This window comes from Balaenoptera physalus (genome assembly GCF_965194825.1).
Source record: "Balaenoptera physalus genome assembly, chromosome: 2".
NCBI classification, from domain to species: Eukaryota; Metazoa; Chordata; class Mammalia; order Artiodactyla; family Balaenopteridae; genus Balaenoptera; species Balaenoptera physalus.
In genome coordinates, this window is record NC_138883.1 from 3,417,063 (window position 1) to 3,437,393 (window position 20,331).

The 20,331-nt window shown below is 42.3% G+C and overlaps 1 protein-coding gene across 17 annotated transcripts in view; it reads right to left on the bottom strand.

Annotated features, from left to right (window-relative positions):
• The window catches only part of WDR20 (WD repeat domain 20), a 62,903-nt gene extending 43,808 nt beyond the window's left edge, over positions 1–19,095 (bottom strand). For 4 of the 17 annotated variants that reach the window (XM_082451042.1, XM_082451048.1, XM_082451046.1 and 1 more), the window contains exon 1: positions 18,786–19,091. In XM_082451042.1, the coding sequence (XP_082307168.1) occupies positions 18,786–19,034 (249 nt within the window). In that variant the 5' untranslated portion in view covers positions 19,035–19,091. Of the gene's footprint in view, positions 1–2,577; positions 2,796–18,785 lie in introns of those variants that run through there. The other 13 variants (XM_082451047.1, XM_082451050.1, XM_082451039.1 and 10 more) reach the window with 7 other exon arrangements.
• Between the last annotated feature and the right edge of the window lie 1,236 nt (positions 19,096–20,331).

Consider the following 20,331-nt stretch of genomic DNA (forward strand, 5'->3'; position numbering starts at 1 on the left):
AGAAAACTGCTGACAGATTATTTTCCACGTAAGACATAAGAAGTAAAAAAATGCTAAGATTGTTGTAAAAAAAAAATAATAATAAGGGGGGGTTAAACTCCATCTCACATCTTATTCCAGAATAAATCTCAGCAGTATCAAAGAGATGTCAAATGTAACTAATGAAACTTCAGAAGTACAAGAAGAAACCATGAGGATTTTAAAAAATAAAATTAGAAGGGCTAATAAGTATGACCCTAAACCCATAGCCAAAAGGGAAAAGACTAATACGTTTTCCTCTAAAAAATAAAATTTCTACCTAGGAAAAACCACCACAAGCAAAATCAGAAAACAAATGACAAATGGAACCAAATGTCTGCAACTCAGATCACAAATTAAGGGCTAATTTACATAAAGGAGAGCTCCTACAAGTAAAAAAAAAAAAAAAAAAAGAAAGACCAAAATCCTAGTAGAAAAATGTGCACAGGATATTGACAACTCACAGAAAATATAAATGGCTCCTAAATATATGAAATGATGTTTATATCACTTTTCATTTATCAAACTGGCAAAGATCAAATAATAGCACACTGTGCCAGAAGTATAAATTGGTACAACCTATGTAAGATAATCTGTGCCTATCAAAAGTACAAATGCACATTCCTTTGACGCAGCAGTTCCACTCACAGGAATTTATTCCTCAGATATACTAGCAACAGGTCAAAGTGATATATGTACAAGGTTCTTTACTGCAGCATAGCCTGTAACAGCTAAAGACTGGAAACAACTTCAATGTTCATCAAAGAAGGAACTATCTTACAGTCATACAATGGGATATTGTGCAGCTATTCACAAAATAAAGAGCTCTTTACATACTGATAAAGAATAATCTCCAAAATATATTTCATAAAACAAAACAGAAATAAGGTACAAAACAGTACAGATGCTAAAACTTACCTTTTTTTTTAAAGGAGGGAGGAATATATCTGTGATTTTATGTGTAAAACCATAGCCTGTCTCTGGAAATATACACATGAACATAACCCTGGTTACAAGGTGGCTAGGGGACAGGGTATGAGAGACGTTTCATTGCATGCCATTTGAACTTTGAACCACATGCATGTATTACCTATTTAAAAAATACAATATGCCTATGAGAAGTCAGAATACCTATGTTCTTTTTTAAATTTTTACTTTATAGTGGAGTATAGCTGATTTACAATGTTGTGTTAGTTTCAGGTGTACAGCAAAGAGATTCAGTTTATATGTATATGCATATATCTACTCTTTTTCAGATTCTCTGCCCATTTAGGTTATTACAGAGTACTGAATAGAGTTCCCTGTGCCATACAGTAGGTCCTTGTTGATTATCTATTTTATATATAGTAGTGTGTATATGTTAACCCCCAACTCCTAATTTATCCACCCCCCCCTCCCCCCTTGGTAAGCATAACTTTGTTTTCTAAGTCTGTGAGTCTGTTTCTGGTTTGTAAATAAGTTGATTTGTATCATTTTTTTAGATTCCACATATAAATGATATCATAATATGATACTTGTCTTTCTCTTTCTGACTTACTTCACTTAGTACGATAATCTCTCGGTCCATCCATGTTGCTGTAAATGGCATTATTTCATTCTTTTTTATGGCTGAGTACTATTCCATTGTATATATGTACCACATCTCCTTTACCCATTCATCTGTCGACGGACATCTAGGTTGCTTCCATGTCTTGGCTATTGTGAATAGTGTTGCTATGAACTTTGGGGTGATAATACCTATGTTCTAAATGAAGATTTCCTCACTAGGTTACCTGAGATAATAAGTTCCTTTCACTACGCACTCAATACTTACTGAGTTGTACGTGTGCCAAGCACTGTTGTAGGCACTGCATCCCAGCAGGGAAGACAGATAAACCCTCCTCTCGTGGACTTAGGAGGGATGCAGCCAGTAAACAAATAATCAAATGAGCATCAGAGTGGAAAGGGCTATGAAGAAAATTCAGTCAGGAAAAGGGAGTTGTGGGACTGAGGTGGAAGGGTGATTATAGAGCCTTTCTGGGGAGAGGTATCGGAAAGCTTCTTTGAGAGGGACACACTTGGGCAGAAATATGAAGCAGTGAGGGAGCCAGCCTTGTTGGCTGCCCAGGGAAAGGATTCTTGTCAGAAGGAATGCATAATGCACGCAACAGCACGCATAATGGCTCTGAGGGTGGGACGTACTCCCCTTCAAGGAGGAGAACGGAGGGAGTGAGAGAGAGTGTGGCAGAAAATCTCACGGCGGGGGAGGGGGGACGTACCAGATCATAATAAGGAATTTAGGTCTTATTCTAAGTGATATGGAAAAGCATTAGAAATTTTTAAAACAGTATTTATTTGGTTGCACCGGGTCTTAGTTGCAGCAGACCGACTCCTTCAGTTGCGGCACGTGGGCTCCTTAGTTGTGGCATGCAAACTCTTAGTTGTGGCATGCATGTGGGATCTAGCTCCCTGGCCAAGGACTGAACCCGTGTCCCCTGCATTGGGAGTGCGGAGTCTTAACCACTGCGCCACCAGGGAAGTCCCTAGAAATTTTTAAACAGTGGAGAAACGTGTTGTGACCTGTATTGTTTAAAAGATCCCTCTGGCTGCCATCAGGAGAAGAAACCGGAAGAGGCGAGGGTAGACACAGGGAGCCCATGGAGCTCACTGTAACAATCCAAGTGAGAGACGGTGCTTCCTCAAACTAGCAAGGCGGTGGGGTGGAGGTGGGACGTGACCAGGTTCTGGATATAATTTAAGGCAGCGCCAACAGGCTTCACTGAACGGTTGCAAGTAGACTAAGAAAAAGAAAGAAGTCACAGGTGACTCCAAAGTATTTAGCCCAAGCAACTTTTTACAATGATCTAATAGGTTCATTTAAAAAAAAAAAGTCACACCTTCATACAAAGCTCAGCTACTCTAAAATGGGTTATAAATACCATCAACAGGGCTTCCCTGGTGGCGCAGTGGTTAAGAATCCGCCTGCCAATGCAGGGGACATGGGTTCGAGCCCTGGTCCGGGAAGATCCCACATGCCATGGCGCAACTAAGCCCGTGTGCCACAACTACTGAGCCTGCGCTCTGGAGCCCACGAGCCACAACTACTGAGCCCACGTGCCACAACTACTGAGCCTGAGCACCTAGAGGCCGTGCTCTGCAACGAGAAGCCACTGCAATGAGAACCCTGTGCACCACAACAAAGAGTAGCCCCTGCTCACCGCAAGTAGAAAAGTCCATGCACAGCAGCGAAGACCCAATGCAACTAAAAAAATAATAAATTAATTAATTAATTTTAAAAAAATTTAAAAAAAAAAGATCCCACGAGCCTCAATGAAGATCTCCCGTGGCTCAACTAAAGACCTGGTGCAGCCAAATAAATAAATAAATATTTTAAAAAATAATAATAACATGGAACAGGGACTTCCCTGGCTGTCCAGTGGTTAAGACTGCGCTCTTCCAATGCAGGGAGCACAGATTTGATCCCTGGTCGGGGAACTAAGATCCCACATGCCACGCGGCCAAAAAATAAATAAATAGGACTTCCCTGGTGGCGCATTGGTTAGGAATCTGCCTGCCAATACAGGGAACACCGGTTCGAGCCCTGGCCCAGGAAGATTCCACATACCATGGAGCAACTAAGCCCGTGCACCACAACTACTAAGCCTGCGTGCCACAACTACTGAGCCTGCATGCCACAGCTACTGAAGCCCGTGTGCCTAGAGCCCGTGCTCCGCAACAAGAGAAGCCACCGCAATGAGAAGCCCGCGCACTCAGTGAAGAGTAGCCCCCTACTCGCAGCACCTAGAGAAAGCCCGCACTCAGCAATGAAGACCCAATGTGGCCAAAAATTAATTAATTAATTAAAATAAATAAATAAATGAAAGTGTGGCTCAAAAAATAAATAAATAATAAATAATTTTTTTTAAAAACACATGGAACATTTTAACTAGGTTACAAGGAAAAATATCATTATGTTTCAAGTAACTGGTATCAAAAAAACATATTCTATGACCATACCATGTGAATAAGTTAATCAATAACAAAACTAAACACCATGAATAGAAACAAAAAAAATGCTTGTTCAAAAATTCAGGGTTAAAGAGGAAAATAAAATGGAAATTACAAAATATTTAGATCTTAATGACAATGATATTACCACATGTGTAACATACGGGTGACTGTTAAGGCAATACGTAAGAGGGATTTCTACAGCTTTGAGCACATCATTAAAAAGCAAGAAAGGCTAACAACCTATGTTTTCAATTCAGAAAGCTAGAAAAAGAATAGAGTAAATCTAAAGAAAACAAAGGAAGTAAAGATAACAGATATTACAAAACAGAAAACAAAGAAACAGCTGATTCTGTGAAACAAAATTTTAATTGACAAACCTTACAAGTCTGCTCAAGAAAAAATTAAAATATGAATGAGGGGTGAAGCTCAAGCTGGTGACTGAGGCCAGTAGCTGCCTAAGAAGGGCAGAAACCTGAGTGTCCCAGTGACTCCACAGCAGGTCCCTCTGCAGAGGGGGCCACAGTTCCAACCCAGAGATGGCCACATACATGATGGCAGACAGATGGTCCAGAAAGCAAAAGACAACAGGAGCAGAAGAAGGAACTGGCAAAAGTCACTATCAAGAAGGAAGCTCTAGAGCTGACAGTGACAGAGACGGAGCTTTGCTGGAGCGCATGCAGTGTGAGCTTTAATTGCCCTAACAAACGGATGTGTGCTTTCAGGGGAATACCCACTGGATTAATTTGTTGCAATAAATACTTTTTCCTTTGGGGCGGTGAGAAAAGGCACAAACAAACAATTTTAGGTACAAAAGATAGAGATACAGAGGAGTATCTGTACTCCATATAATGGGAGTAAGAAAAGAAAAGGGAACAGGACTGAGCCACAGGGAAATCCAGTTAAAGACTAGGTAGCGCAGAAGGAACGGACGAAGGTGAAGTAGAGGGCGGCCAAAGGCATGCGGACCAGAGAGGGAGAAAGGACGTCAAGGTGAAAATGTCAGGACAAGGAGGGTTTCAATGAAGAGAAGATGATCAGCTGTGTCAAATGCTGCTGAGAGGTCAAGGAAGCTGCGGGCTGCATGGTGTCCAATGGATCTGGCAGCCTGACGCTGAGCGACCTGTATCCTGAAGAAATTAGAGCAGTGGGAGCCAGGGACACACTGGAGTGGGGGGACAACTGCTGCCATCTGAATTAGTAATCGTGGAGCTGAAGCCGTTTCAGCTGATGACAAGACCCAGAGTGTCACTAGAGAAGAGAGCGCCAGAGGTGGACTTCAGGAGGTCACCGGGGGTGGACATGGAAGACGAGAAATCGAGGTGCCAAGGTGTTTGATGGGTTATGCAGTGGATAGGAAACCACCCAGGATGGAGGCAGGAACTGGAGTGGAAAGGAAGGCTGTGAGGCAGGTACCAAGGTGTTCAATGAGCAGAGGCGGCTAGGAAGTCGGCTCATGGCCATGAGGAAGGAAGAGGAAGGCGGCATGAGTCTCAGGGCAGAGGCTGCACAGGGGCGCCAGGAGCGGTGGCAAATGGACCTATGCCTAGTCTAGTGCTGCTCACCGTGCAGCGCGGCAGTCAGGACTTGGTGGAGCCGTTCCAGCTCAGCCCGCACCCCACCCTCTGAGCTCTCTGGGACTGCAAACTGCGGCCACACCAAGGGAAGTCCTGAGCATAACAACCACCAATTTTTAACTAGCTGAGCTAATATCGCCCTCAGTCTTGCTAGCTACATATACACCTATTCCAAAATCCAGAGGGGGAAAAAAATGTAAGGAGCTGTACAATTCCTAGAATAAAGTGGGAAGTAAGAAGGGACTGGAAGGGAAAGTTTGAGCACTTTTTTCCAGGACACCAGGATAAGGAAGATGTCGCTTCTGAACAAAGCTGGCACCAGGCAATCAAGACACCAGACGAAGCTGCCTCCCGGGTTAGCCCAGAAGAACTCTAACAGCACAAGATTCGAGGCTGTGACTAATTTCTAAGAGCCTCTCAACCAATGAAAAGGGGCTGGCAAGCCTAGCTCTGTGAGCTTTAGTAACAAACACTAACCATGTTTGTCTTGTGACAGGGATATTGAGAGATTACTGAATTTACTCCAGTAAGTCCTTAGGGGACTCTAAGTTCAACCAACTCATTCATTTACAATCAAACACAATATGCCTACTATGTACAGGCACTGCAATGGATATAAGATGAATAAGATGATTTCTGCCCTCAAGATTCACTGTTTTGTGGAGGAGACAAAGATTCAAACAAAAAATTCCAACACTGTGAAAAGGTGGGAGGACATTCATAATAGTCCAACAGCAAGAGCAAGGGAAAGGGAGGTTTCTAAAGCACGCAGAAGCACCACGCAGCCCAAGCTGTGCTCAGCGTGCAACTGCAGTGTGCTGTATTCCTTGCTTTACTGATTCATCTCACCATGAGCTCTCCTCTTGAGGAAAGAGCTGTGTCGACTATGTCTGGGTTCCCAATACCTAACGCAGTGTAAGACCTTCAGTGTAGTTTGCATCTCTTGGTTGCCCACCCAGTACTGATCTACAGATCTACTCTCCTGTCTGGTATCTACCCACACTGCAGCTCCAGCATGAGCTCCAGAGCAATCAGGATATCAGATAGTCCAATCCCCACGCTAAAGGTGTGGGTTAGTCAAGACCCCCGGTCAAACACTGCAAATTTCCTTGGCCACAAGAATGGGCTGGTAATCTAGTTTGGGGCAATGAGTCAAAGGAGGTTTGTTGGGGGCTTCTATGAAACAATCTTCTTTATTCTTCTGAGAAAGTGATTAGAAGAACTGTTCATTCTCATCCTGGGTACTGGCTCTCAATGTGGTCCACGTGGCACAGAAATGTGAAGCCTAGCACCCCAGCACTATTCTGCCATCGAAGACAGGTTGATACACAGCAGAAAGCAAAACCCGGAGACTCTCAGCAAAACAGAGCTGGTGTCCCAATCAATCCACATGTGAAGCCCACCTTACCTCCGGAATTTTCAATATCATAAGCCAACGCATCCCCTATAAAGTTTAAACTTGTTTGAGTTGGGTTTCCTGTTACTTGCAAACCAAAACATACCTAACATTATAATATATTCAAGGTATGCTAAATTCCCAAACCGCTAGCGAATCGCTGTCCCCCAGCTGCTGTACAGCACATTCTAATGTTCTTCTCTTGCTTCCAGAAAAGTCTTTGTTAAGCCTAAATTTTAAAATGTAAATCTTTTCCCTCTTATTTAAACCTTGGAGAAGGGTAACTGGTTAACACTTAAATAATAAAACTGTGGCTCAAAATTATAAAAAAATTATAAAAGGAAATTTACAAATTTATAAACTTAACTATAAAAATATGAAACTTCTTCATAGCAAAAACAAGCAAGCACAAACACACATACACATGCACACCCCTAAGCAAAGTTACAAGACAGGGGACAAACTGAGAAGAAAAAAAATCTGTTAATTCATTACCACAAAGGACTCATCGCCCTAATGTATAAAGAGCTCCTTAACAACAAAAAAAGCCACCCAAGATGTCCAAAAACCCAACAGAAAAATGGGTAAGGGATAGAAACGATTCATAGAAAAAGAAATACATTTCACTCTTAATATATAGAAAGATGCGCAACCTCACTTGGTACAAGGAAAAAACAAACTTATACTAATTTCTCACCTATCAGATCAAATGCAAAAGTTGGTGACACACTGTTGGTGAGGCGGTGGCTGTGATGCAACACAAATTAGTACAACCCCTCCCTGTGGAGGGCAGTTTGATGACATCTATTGAAAACATATATGCATTTACCCTTTGACTCAGCAGTATCTCCTCTGGAAATACGTACTACAGATATACCTGCCGCTGTGCAAAATAATATATACGCAAAGTTATTCACTGCAGCATTATTTGTAATTTAAAAAATATTAACAGTCGAGAGTCATCTGGTTAAATAAATTACGGTACATCCACAGCATGGAGTATAAAGCAATTACAAGAAAGAGGGAAGAAGCTCTCTATTTACTAATATGGAAAGGTCTTCAGTATATACCATTAAGCAGAAGAAAGCAAGATGCAAAATACCATACACAGTATGCTCCTTCAATTCCTTCAAATCTCTGCTCAAATATCATCTTATTCTTACAATAAGAGAAGGATGAGTCAGAAACAAATAAAATGACTATAGGGAGAGGAAGGAAACTGAGTGAGGGGTCGGACAGAAACGGAAACTAGAGGTCTCTGAATATTACCTTGTTTTATAGTTCCGATGTTAGAGCCACATAAATGTTTTACATAATTAAAACACACAAAAAATGCATTTCTGACAGCTTTGTAAAGGTATAATGAGATACAAAGAACTGCACATGTTAAACGTGTACGATGTGGTGAGCCTGGACACACGCAGGCACCTGTGACACCTTGGCCGCAACCGCGGTGACAGACGTGCCTGACACCTCTCAAAGCTCCCTGTGTCCCTTCATTTTTGTCTTTGTTTTTTGTAGTAAGAACACTTAACACGAGATCTACCCTCTTAACACATTTTGACGTACACATCCTGTACTGCCAACTACAGGCACCATGCTATACCGCAGATCTCTAGAACTCATGCATCCAGCGTAACTGAAACTTACACAAAATTAAACTCTAGAAAGATCTCTCACATACTAAAACTGGATTACAGTAACAGTTGCACGACTCGGTAAATCTACTAAAAAAAAAAAAAAATGAATTGGACACTTACAATAGAGGGCAGGAAGGTACAATAATTTGACTGGATTAAAGTCTGAAGAGGCGGTAAAAGAGAGAAAGCTGTAAAGACCACCGCCTCTCCAACTTTAGTGAGCACATGAGTCAGCTGGGGACCCTCCTAGAAGGTGGATTTGGATTCAGTAAGTCTGGAGTGGGGCCCCATTCTGAACTTCCAACAAGCTCCCAGGTGACGACGTTGATGGTGCTTGTCTGTGGACCACACTTCGAAGGGTCCAGACAACTAGAGGAGCTTTGCTCTAAGCAGCTGCTGAGAAATGGGGCAGTAGCTGCCCCAGGCAAAGGACCTGTAGGGAGTGGGTGGGGGCCAGAAAAGGGTTCTCCCCTTCTTTCTTAAGATGGAGGGAATAACAACATGATTGCTGTAAAATTTGATTCAGTCAGGGCTAGAACAGAGAGTGTGTGCAAAGGAAGTTAAAGCGATTAGCCACAGCATTTAAGACAGCAGTGTGCTGGAGAGAGCAGTGGGTGGCAGGAGAACTGAAGGAAAGTGATGAGGGTCCAATGACAGGTGGTGGTGACGCAATCTGATAGCTTGAGTCCTGAAAGAGGATAATACACTAGGAATCTTGAAGGAGGATAATACACTAACATAGTACATCACCTCAGAAGTAGTACCAAAAGAAAGAAAATACATTAAAAAATATCTTTAAAAAAATCATACTGAAAGTTTTAGAAGCTAGGATATAGCCAACAGTTAAACGATCACCACTAAGGAAGATAATCTTATCCTCCCAAGACTTGCACAAGCTTCAACCCTCACAGAGCGGCTCTCGACTTTCAGGAGGAGCCACCAAATGCCACAGCCTTGGGCCTTGGGCTTCTAGCTCCCTGCTTCAGAATCCTCTCCCCCTCAGTGCACCCACCCATAAGAATTCAGTTCAAATGTCACCTTGTTAAAACCTAAGTTCCCACTGCGTTTGAGACAAACAAACATTACAATGTAATCAATCTTCTGAACCAAAAGGAACACAGAGTCAATCTGGTAGAGTAGTTCTTGTATTTCTCCCTCTATTTAGCACAGCAAGGGCAAAGAATGATGAGGAGGAAAACGAAAGGAAGCACATGGCACAACCAACTCAGAATTCTACATATTCAACTGCTTTGGAAAATATTACACCACCACAAGCACCACAAAGACCTCTCCACGGAGCTAAAAGTTTCACCTGACAGAAGAAACCAGCTACCCTCCTCGCATTCCATCACACACATGACACTAAAGAAGGTAAGCCAAAACATCTAATCAGGGTGCTGAAACTTTCTGTGCATGGACTCCTTCTCAAAATAATGTTTTTAAATACAAAAGATTACAAAGGAGATCAATTACATTAAAATACAGTTGTACTACATTAAACAAATTTAGGATTGTTTAAAGTTTATTTCACATTGAATAACAGGCTCTAGCAGCAGATCCACTAACTACTGTAATTTCAAAGCAGTGATGAGTACAAATGATATTTGATATGTCTGCAACAACCATAATGTGATATGCAAACATCTGTGATTTTCACTGGTAATAAAGTCACAGGCCTGTTACTACTGTGATTTGTTGCCTATATTCATAATTGAAGAACATGTTAAAATTCAGTTAGAAGTTCAGTTAAAAATAAGGATGTAAAATACTTCTTTCCATCTAGGTTGACGTACCTCCTAAATTCCAATCAGATTAAGAAGTCCTAGGGAATTCCCCGGCGGTCCAGTGGTTAGGACTCGGTGCTCTCACTGTGGAGGGCCCGGGTTCAATCCCTGGTCAGGGAACTAAGATCCCACAAGCCGCATGGTGTGGCAAAAAAAAAAGCCCTAAGAAGTGAATACTGTCTAAAATAGCAGACACCGTACATCTCACCACTATTTACTCATCCATCTTACCACTAGATTGTAGTCACCTTAGGCCAGGGACTGTCTTATTTGTCTTTGGGCCTATAGGTCCAATAAATGTTAGGTGGATGGACAAGCCATTTGTTATTCTACTGGACTGTGAACTCCTTGATGGCAGAGATTCTGTCTCAACAACAATATAGAGCAGGCACTCGAATCTTGATAGAATAAATGAGTGTGTGGATATCTTGTCTCCTTGGTTAGAAGATAATCCTCTTAAGGTCAGGGATAATGTCTTATACTTCTTTGATTTCCCATAGTCTAGTATACTGCTTTTCACATAAAACCACTCAAATATCTATTAAATGAAGCATTAAGACATGTCAGAGCCTCTGAAACAAAGCTCAAAGTAAGCAGAGAATGAGCACCTGTACCAGTTTTGCTGTAGCAGGAAAACAAAAAACACACACAGCCCAACAGTGAGCCGGCTGTGAACCAACCAAAGGAGAAACAGCTTAAGGTCACAGGGATAACCTACAATGTGGTTACTTGAAAATACATTAAAATATTCCTATTCTTACTTTAAAATACAAAAACCTTAAAAATTCCTTCCTCGTGAATGGTTCTTGCTTCTTTCTCATAAAATCTACAGTTTCAAGTACATTTTCCTACTGCTACAAAACAAGATAAAATGTAGCACAGACTGACTTGGCCTGTTTTTAGTACAATGTATCCTACTTTTAAAAATTCCATATTACAAAATAGAATTGACAATGCAAAACATTACTCAGTTTACAAATTACCAATTGGAAGAGAAGCTGTGAAGTTGAGAAAAATGCTAAAAGAGTTGGGGGGGAATAAATTGGAAGATTGGGACTGACATATACACACTACTATACATAAAATAGGACTTCCCTGGTAGTGCAGTGGTTAAGAATCCACCTGCCAATGCAGGGGACACGGGTTCGAGCCCTGGTCCAGGAAGATACCACATGCTGTGGAGCAACTAAGCCCGTGTGCCACAACTACTTAGCCTGAGCTCTAGAGCCTGTGATCCACAACTACTGAGCCCACGCGCTGCAACTATTGAAGCCCGCGTGCCTAGAGCCCGTGCTGCGCAACAAGAGAGGCCACCGCAGTGAGAAGCCCGCACACCGCAACGAAGAGCAGCCCCCGCTCGCTGCAACTAGAGAAAGCCCGCGTGCAGCAACGAAGACCCAACACAGCCATAAATCAATCAATCAATCAATCAATCAATCAATATTTAAAAAAAAAAAAAAGAAATACAAGGCTACCCATTTTGAAATTTACAAAAATGTGATCTGTACACAACATTTCGGGAAAAATCATCTATTTGAAATCCAACCCCAAATTCTTCCACTAAGCAGAGAAATACCTCTTCATTTCACCTTTACTCCTTAATTCCACCTGATGCCTATACTGCTTATGCCATGCGCTGAGCACACACCTTCTACTTTACCTTACAATTATCAAGACAAAAATACAAGCTCCTTACAGACAGGGAGTGTCTTAATTTACCCTCACATCACCCATAGCAGACAGTAGTAACTTGTATGTAACAATTCAGCAATAAACACTTGATGAATGAGGATTACTTTTTTCAAAGCAATATGCATCCTGCACTCTATTATGAAAAATAGATGCCAAATGTTCAGAGGATAACTTGTCATTGATATTCTGAATTATTAATGTCCTGAAAATTAAAACTGAGAATGTCTGCCAATTTATTTCTATTTTTGATATCTATTCCTAAATAAACAAATAGGACATTTCCTATTTCTGCACAAAGTAACCTAGCTGAAATATAAATAAAACTGTTCTCTAAGACATCAAATATCAGACTACAAAAATCTTTACATTTATTTTTATTAAAAAATTTTTTTTTAATTTATTTATTTTATTTATATATTTTTGGCCACACTGGGTCTTCGTTGCTGCTCACGGGCTTTCCCTAGTTGCAGCGAGTGGGGGCTACTCTTCATTGCAGTGCATGGGCTTCTCTTGTTGCAGAGCACGGGTTCTAGGCACGCGGGCTTCGGTAGTTGTGGCACACAGGCTCAGTAGTTGTGGCTCGCGGGCTCTAGAGCGCAGGCTCAGTAGCTGTGGCGCAAGGGCTTAGTTGCTCCGTGGCATGTGGGATCTTCCCGGACCAGGGCTTGAACCCGTGTCCCCTGCATTGGGAGGCGGGTTCTTAACCACTGCACCACCAGGGAAGCCCTACATTTATTTTTAAAATAAGGTTCTTTAGGCATATAGCCAAACTAGTCAGTGACAAAATCCACTATGTTTTGATTCTTGCTCAAGTTTTCTACCAGAGCACAATAAACAAATAAAGGCACCAGATGATTAACTCAATGTTAATAAATATAGGTGACAAGCTGCTTGAGGGCAAGACTTTTGTCTATACCCAGCATCTAAAACATATCTAGTACCTCATATCTGGTAGGTGTGCCCCACAAATATTTGCTGAAAGAATGACACTCATGACTAGCTCATGGATCTCACTGACACACTCTGGGAGCTTCTTACCATTGCTTACATCCACCCATGGAGTCTCTCAAAATCTCATCACCATCCTCCTCTTCAAGGTCAAGAGAACCAAGGTATCATATGAAAGTTTCTCAAGCCTGCTTTAAGGGATAAATTAACATGCTTTTCCCTCAGTATAGAAGATGCTATAGTCAAATAACTAAATCTTTATAACAATACTTCAGAAGTCATTAAGTGGCCTTTAATGGGGAAAAACAATAACAAAACACAACAGATTCCCATCCAATTCCACAAATGCCCTACTAAATTAAGTACAAAATTTCTTAAAGTAAATTTGATATAAAAAATTCTAGACTTCTAAGCCTTTTTCTAAATAGTAAATGGAGAGCAGAGAGATGTGAAAATAACAAATGGGGAGAAGGGTGCGAACATGATCCTCTCTGGAGCAATCCAGTATCTAAAACTAGTCTGTGGATAAAAACCTTTAAAAGGCATCTAGTTCCCCCTCCCACACAAAGCATGAATCCCTCAGTCACCAACAGGTAGTCCTGCAGTCTTTGATAAAGAGACAGAATATTTCCTATATGGAATGCTCATTCTCTCTCAAGTCAACCCATTACCCTCCTGGATAACTTCAGCTCTAAAAATATTCTAGCTGCTATTTCTTTTTTTAATTTTTATTTATTTACTTCTTGGCCGCATCTTGCGGCATGTGGGATCTTAGCTCCTGGACCAGGGATTGAACCCGCACCCCCTGCAGTGGAAGCGCGGAGTCTGCTTCCACTGGACCGCCAGGGAAGGCCCTTTAGCTGTTACTCTTAACTGAACTTCTGGCTCCAGCTTCATCTCAGCCTGGTGAGTACCCACGCTTTTTCTAGCATAAAGACCTAGAGTCACTATGTGTTCAACTTGCTTTCAAAAGACACCTCACTCTTCCCAATTCCCATTCAGAGAAGCAGGCAAAGAATCCAAGACATGAAGACATCTCCCCAGTACAAAGATGAATTTTCATTTAAAAATTATTGAGCACAGAATTATACAACCTTAAGAGTTGAAAAGGCCTTGGACACCATCCAATTCTACCTTTCATCTATTGTAGGAATTGCTTCAATCTCTGGACATTTGTACAGAACATTTGTGGCCTAGAATGTTAAGATGGCGGGAAAAAAGTAAAAGCTCTTTGATTTGAATGTTAAGTAATTCTGAGTATAGCTTTAAAAAGTTGCTTGATTCAATTAAAAAAAAGGTGGGGTCATGGAGGGTTAAGTTAGGAGTTTGGGATTAGCAGATACAAACTACTATATATACAATAGATAAACAACAAGGTCCTACTGTATAGCACAAGGAACCATATTCAGTATCCTGTAATAAACCATAATGGGAAAGAATATGAAAAGGATATGTATATATACGTGTAACTGAATTACTTTGCTGTACACCAGAAACTAATGCATTATAAATCAACTATACTTCAATAAAACAATTTTTTTTAATTTGAAAAGTTGTTTGACAGTACATAGATCTGGTAGGTAACATGGTTTGATAGAAGTAGATCAAAAGTAATCCACACCATTTGTCTACTTTCCACTACTTCACTGTCTCTTGCTACATAATTTCCCAGTTGTAAGAAGCTAAATTTGTTACCAATAATTTTAAATGTCTTTTGGGAATTCCCTGGCAGTCCAGTGGTTAGGACTTTGTGCTTTCACTGCCAGGGGCCTGGGTTCAATCCCTGGTTGGGGAACTAAGATCCCACAAACCATGCAGCGCAGCCAAAAAAAAAAAATATTTTTTTAAATTAAATAAAAATGTCTTTTAAAAGATGTGAGCTACTAAAAATACCTGTTACTTTTGGGCCCAAAATTGAACAGATTTTTAGCTCCTAAAGATCTTTTTAAAGTAAGACATAGATGGACAGAGACGCTTTATCCAGTCATTCACTCAACAAATTAACAGTAGGGGTCTACTCTATGCTGGATGCTGTGCTGGGCACTAGGAAGACAGAGAAAGCAGAAAAGACATCCTATTCTAAGGGAGCTTTGTTTACAGAAGAGACAGAGAATTACAAATTGAGAAAAGTGCTAGAAACGCAAAGTACAGGATGCTATAAAAACGTGTAACAGGGAAAACTGATCTAGCCTGCGAATTCAAAGGACATGCTGAGGAAGCGATGTTTAAGCTTAGATCTGAATGGTGGCCATTTGCATTTATGTAAAAACAGATCTCCATAAAATGAAAGGGTTGGTACAATAAGCCCAGTACCTTTGGCATCTTTATCCTAAAACCACCTCTTTTTTAAAAAGAGGAAAGCAAAATATGCTATAAAGAGATCTGAAAGCTAGTAGCTGAAAGTTCTTTGGGAGGCGGGGCAGTGTCTCACTCATCTTTGGTTACCCCACATCCCCTTGCCTAGTATAATTATTACCATAGTAGTCACTCAAATCTTTGCTGAAATGCTGAGTTCACCCTCCGTATTAAATCAATGTTCATATTATTTTTAGCTCAGCAAAACAAATTCACAAAACTAGATGTCCTCACACAAGAAACTCTACTCCGAACTTCAGTTTTGAAAAGAAGATGCGTGATGAATTGGGAGAGTGGGATTGACATATATACACTAATATGTATAAAATGGATAACTAATAAGAACCTGCTGTATAAAAAAATAAAATAAAATTCAAAAATTCAAAAAAAAAAGAAAAAGAAAAAGAAAAGAAGATGCTTTCATCTACCTCACAGGATTGCAAGATTCAATGAGATAACACAGGGTAAAACGCTGGGGTAAATTCTGAAGTGCTTGGAGTATTCGGTTATCTGTGTAACCAAAAAGCTAGATCAGTCTCCTCTCACTAAGACAGTTCTTTAGATTCAGTTGTGCTTCTTTACCATGAATTCTTTACCATGAGAAAGAAACTGCATCACAGGTTTGCACACGCTCTCTAGCCTTGGCTTTCTCTGAAGGGTGAGACTCCAAAAACTGAAGGTGCCTTCTAGCTCTAGAAACTGACCTGTAAGTGTTTTAAAGGGACGAAGATTACACTCCTTAGCTTAGATTTTAAACTACCTCCTAAATCTGGGATTAAGAGATACAAATTATTATGTATAAGATAGATAAGCAACAAGGATATATTGCATAAAATGGGGAATTACAGCCATTATCTTATACATTTAATGGAGTATAATCTGTAAAAATACTGAATCATCATGCTGTACACCTGAAACTAATATCATATTGTAAATCAACTATACTTGAATAAAGTAATAAAAAGACTTAGTTTCCACTCATTTCACATGCAGATTTAAGTTGAATGTATTCATCCAATTTAAACCTTCTGAATGTTCTAAATAATCTGATTAATTGTTGTAAAACTTTATATGCCCCAAAGAAAAAAAAGTTTTAAAGAGTCAAAACGACCAAATGTCAAAAACAGATTTATAACTCCTAACCCCAAAAAGTAAAATTTGGTTTTTCGATTAAGGAAAAGTATCTGCTCTGTTTTAAAATCAGAAAAAAAGTCACAAAAACAATCAGTTGTATTCAGAAATAACAAAAAATAAATGCAAACTCATTCATGGAAACCGAATTTTTAAAAAAATTACAGTGGCTAGGAGACAGTTGAAACGTCCACCATATAATGCAAATGTATCTACAAGATACTACCACATGAAAATGAAACTTTACAAAAAAGTTAATGTGCTCAAGTAAATTATGCAGCTGAAGGCAAATCTACATGTTTAAGATTTGTCTTGTTTAAAATAATTTTTTGCTGTAGCTTTGAAAAGCTCTCCTAGTTTATCCTTCATTCAATAGTATCCCACTAAAAGAGGACACTATTATGATACTTCCAAGCAAGAGACATGTTTTTATGATGCAAACCAGAGCTACCAGATCCAGATAAGGTTTGCCACTAGAATGCTTCAGAAATAATATACTTTAATAGGAAACTTGTTTAAAAAGGTAACATCTACACTAGTAATCGTTAATATATTTAGCTTTTATGCACTTTTAAATTTTTATGTAACTCCATTTAATAACTTAAAATTCTAAACTTGTTACCAGAGAAAAAGCTGATCCTTTCAGTCCTTGTATCAATGTCAAGATAGCAGCTCCTGTTTGACAGATGCTCTTAATGACTATTTTAACTATATTTTACATCTACTGAGTGTTTCGGGGCTTTAAAGTTCATTACAGTCATTATGCTATTAATCACAACGGGTGTACCACAATATTCTCTTTCTAAAGAGCTGCAGATAGAAGTTAAGTAACTCTTACAAGGTCACGGAACAAGTCAGTGACAAAGTTGGGGATAGGACTAAAACTTCAGCTCCTAGACTACTAACTACTTCACACTTTTCCAATTCCGAAAAAGTAAAGTCAAGCGATTTACTTTCAGTAATTTATAACAAGATACCTCAAACACAGTAGTACACTTATCATAAACGCTAACAAAAAGACTCCCCTCGAACAAATGAGACAACTTGTTACATTTAGATACCACCGTCACATCCCTAGTTCTTGTAACTAAGCAAAAACCTACCGCTTATGGATATAGTAAATCCTGGAAAATGTCCACCCTTCAATATATACAATTTATTTTCACACTAACTGACTATTTATAAATTAATCTGTTATCACCTTCTCCCACGCCCAGGTACTGTGGAGGGCAGTAATTTCCTCACTCTTCCAAGAGTCAACTCAAAGACCACATATCTTAGAAGTAAGCAGTTCTCAATGAGAACAAAGTTACGTAGCCAATGAAAGAACAGCTCTAATAAGTTGCTTCTTTTTAAGAGATATTTTTAAAGGATGATTACATGCTTGACAGCATTACTGTTAAATCGCCCGCCAAGAATAATGGTTCTTGTGATGTAGCTTTTGAGGCATATCCCTCCCTGTTTCGGACACAGTCTGACTTGTTGGACAAGACTGATCTGGGCACGCTCACACACAACCCCTATGAACCAGCCCAGTCCACTGGAAACATCTTCTGGACCTCTTAACTGTAGTAGTGCTCAGCCCTTCCCATACCTATAAGGGACAGGAGGACCCTCTTTAACATTCTCTCAGGAGAAGGTTCCCTTCGAGGAGGCAGTGACAGCCGTCCTCCCTCGGATGTTTTTGGAAACAAAGTGTTAACACCAGAAGGAGAGGCTCCTAGGAAGTGTCAGTGTGGCAGCAGGTGGAGTAGCCCTTCGTGCCGAGCAGGTCCTTTCTGACCTAGTCTCAAGTCCTCCGCTTCCCAGCCCCGGTTCCGCCTTACAGATCTTAGCAAGCCGCCCCGCGTCCCTGGTCTCTAACCCAGAGCGAGACTCTCCACCCTCCTGGAAGGCGAGGCGGCCTCAGCAGACCAGACGGCCACCCCACCTCTTCCGGGGACTCGCAGGCCCGCTCCCGGGCCGTGTCAGAGGCTGACGGACCCGCAGGGGCGGCAGCCGGCCCTTTCTGGGGCCTCCCAGCCGGAGCCCCGCACCCCGCGGTCCCGTTCCACCGCCCCCCCCCCGAAACACCACCGCCACCACCCTCCTCACTCCCGAATCCCCCTTCCTCAGGAGCACTCCAGTGGAGTTACCGGCCCACTCAAAAGTAAGAGCGACGGCCAGCCCATCGGTCACCCTGGCCCCCGCTGTCACCGCCCTGCTCCTGGCCTCTGCCCACGCCGCTGGCGAGCCCCGGTGACGCCCGGGTCGGTACCTTGCGGACCCCCTTGTAGATATAGAAGTAGAGCTCCCGGCCCACATTGAAGCAGAGGCGGTCGCCGTTGCCAGACTGGTCGTTGAGGTTTACGAAGGAGACGCGGACAGGGTTGGATCCCTGCGAGTTGAAGGGCACCCGGTTGGGCCGGCTGTACTCCGAGTGCGGCAGCAGCTTGTACAGACCTTCCCGGGTGGTGAATTGGGTCTTAATCTCGTTCATCTCCTTCCCTCCTCCCTCCGTCGCCATCTTGGAAAGCAGCGTTCATCCTGCCCTAAGTGCCCGGATCACGCCCACCGCGCAGGCGCCGTCCTGGGCTCTCGCCCTCCCCCCGCCCCTTCCTCCTGGCCCCTCCCACCCGCGAGCCGGCCCCAAGGAGGCCGGCGAGGGGAAGGGGCGGGCTTGTTTACGGCCCGACTGCGCAGGCGTGCTCACCTGGCGCGCTCCACGCTGCAGGGCGTCCGCAGGCTCCTCCCGCGGGCGGGGCCTCCGGGCCACCCCGTTGTGGCGCAGGTGTTGCTGTCCGGGGTCCGAGGGCGGCCTAGCGGTGCCGCCTACTCCGCCGCCCCGGCCGGGCTGAGCCGGCAAGGGGAAGCCGCGGCGGTGCTGCGGTCGGCGCCGCTGAAGGGAGCTCGCGGCGGCCTCCTCGGCTGCCTCGGGCCCTGTCCTGAGAGGTGCCGGGACCCCGAGGAGCGGAGGAGAGAGCCGTCTCTGCCGCCGCAGATTCGGGGTCAGCACGTGGGGTGCCGTGAACCGAGCGCTCAAGCCCCAGTGTTCCACCCGCAGGAGGGTGCGGGGGAGCCCCGAGTCCGGGAGAGGGCCGGTCCCCCTGTTCTGGGGTCTCCCCTCGGCCACCCCGCGCAGTCGTCTGGATGCCCGGGTCAGGAAACCCCTGTGCACCTCCCCGAGTCAGTTTCCGAGAAGGTACTGAAGGACCTCAGTTTTCCGCTTCACCATGTTTTGTTTTGGTTTTTTTTTAAGGTGGGGTGGAGGGGAGAGGAGCGTATAGATACACAGCATCTGTGTTTGCAAGTCAAATATCTGAATACCTATCTGTAGTGAGCATTGGCTAATTTTAAGGAAAGCAGGTTGTGTTGGCGCTTCTGTTTCTTAAATTTGTCTCCACCAGGTGTTTAGAGAAGGGAGGGTCGGGTCAGGTCGGGAAATGGCTTTGGGAACCAGAGACTGAATCTAAGCATGATTCACTTCTCTTGCTCAACATTTTATGACGAGCTCTTAGTAAAGTTGGAGGCTGTTGATTTTTTTTTTTTTTTTTTTTTTTAAGGCTCAAGTGGAATCTGCAGAATTGTTCACTAGGCATAGTTGTGTGGATATACTGTACTAGGTCTAGATTGTAAGGCAGAAAAACAAATTGTAAGGCCGGCACACGTGTTGCAGATTAAACAATCACCGTTTTGTAGCTGGGTTTCTTGGCATGTTGCAGTAGAATACGAAAGTTTCTAAAGTGACAGAAACATCCTGATAGAATTTCAGGTAGGGGTGGTGGGGAGCCGACATCTGTTACACCAAGAATGATTTATCCCTT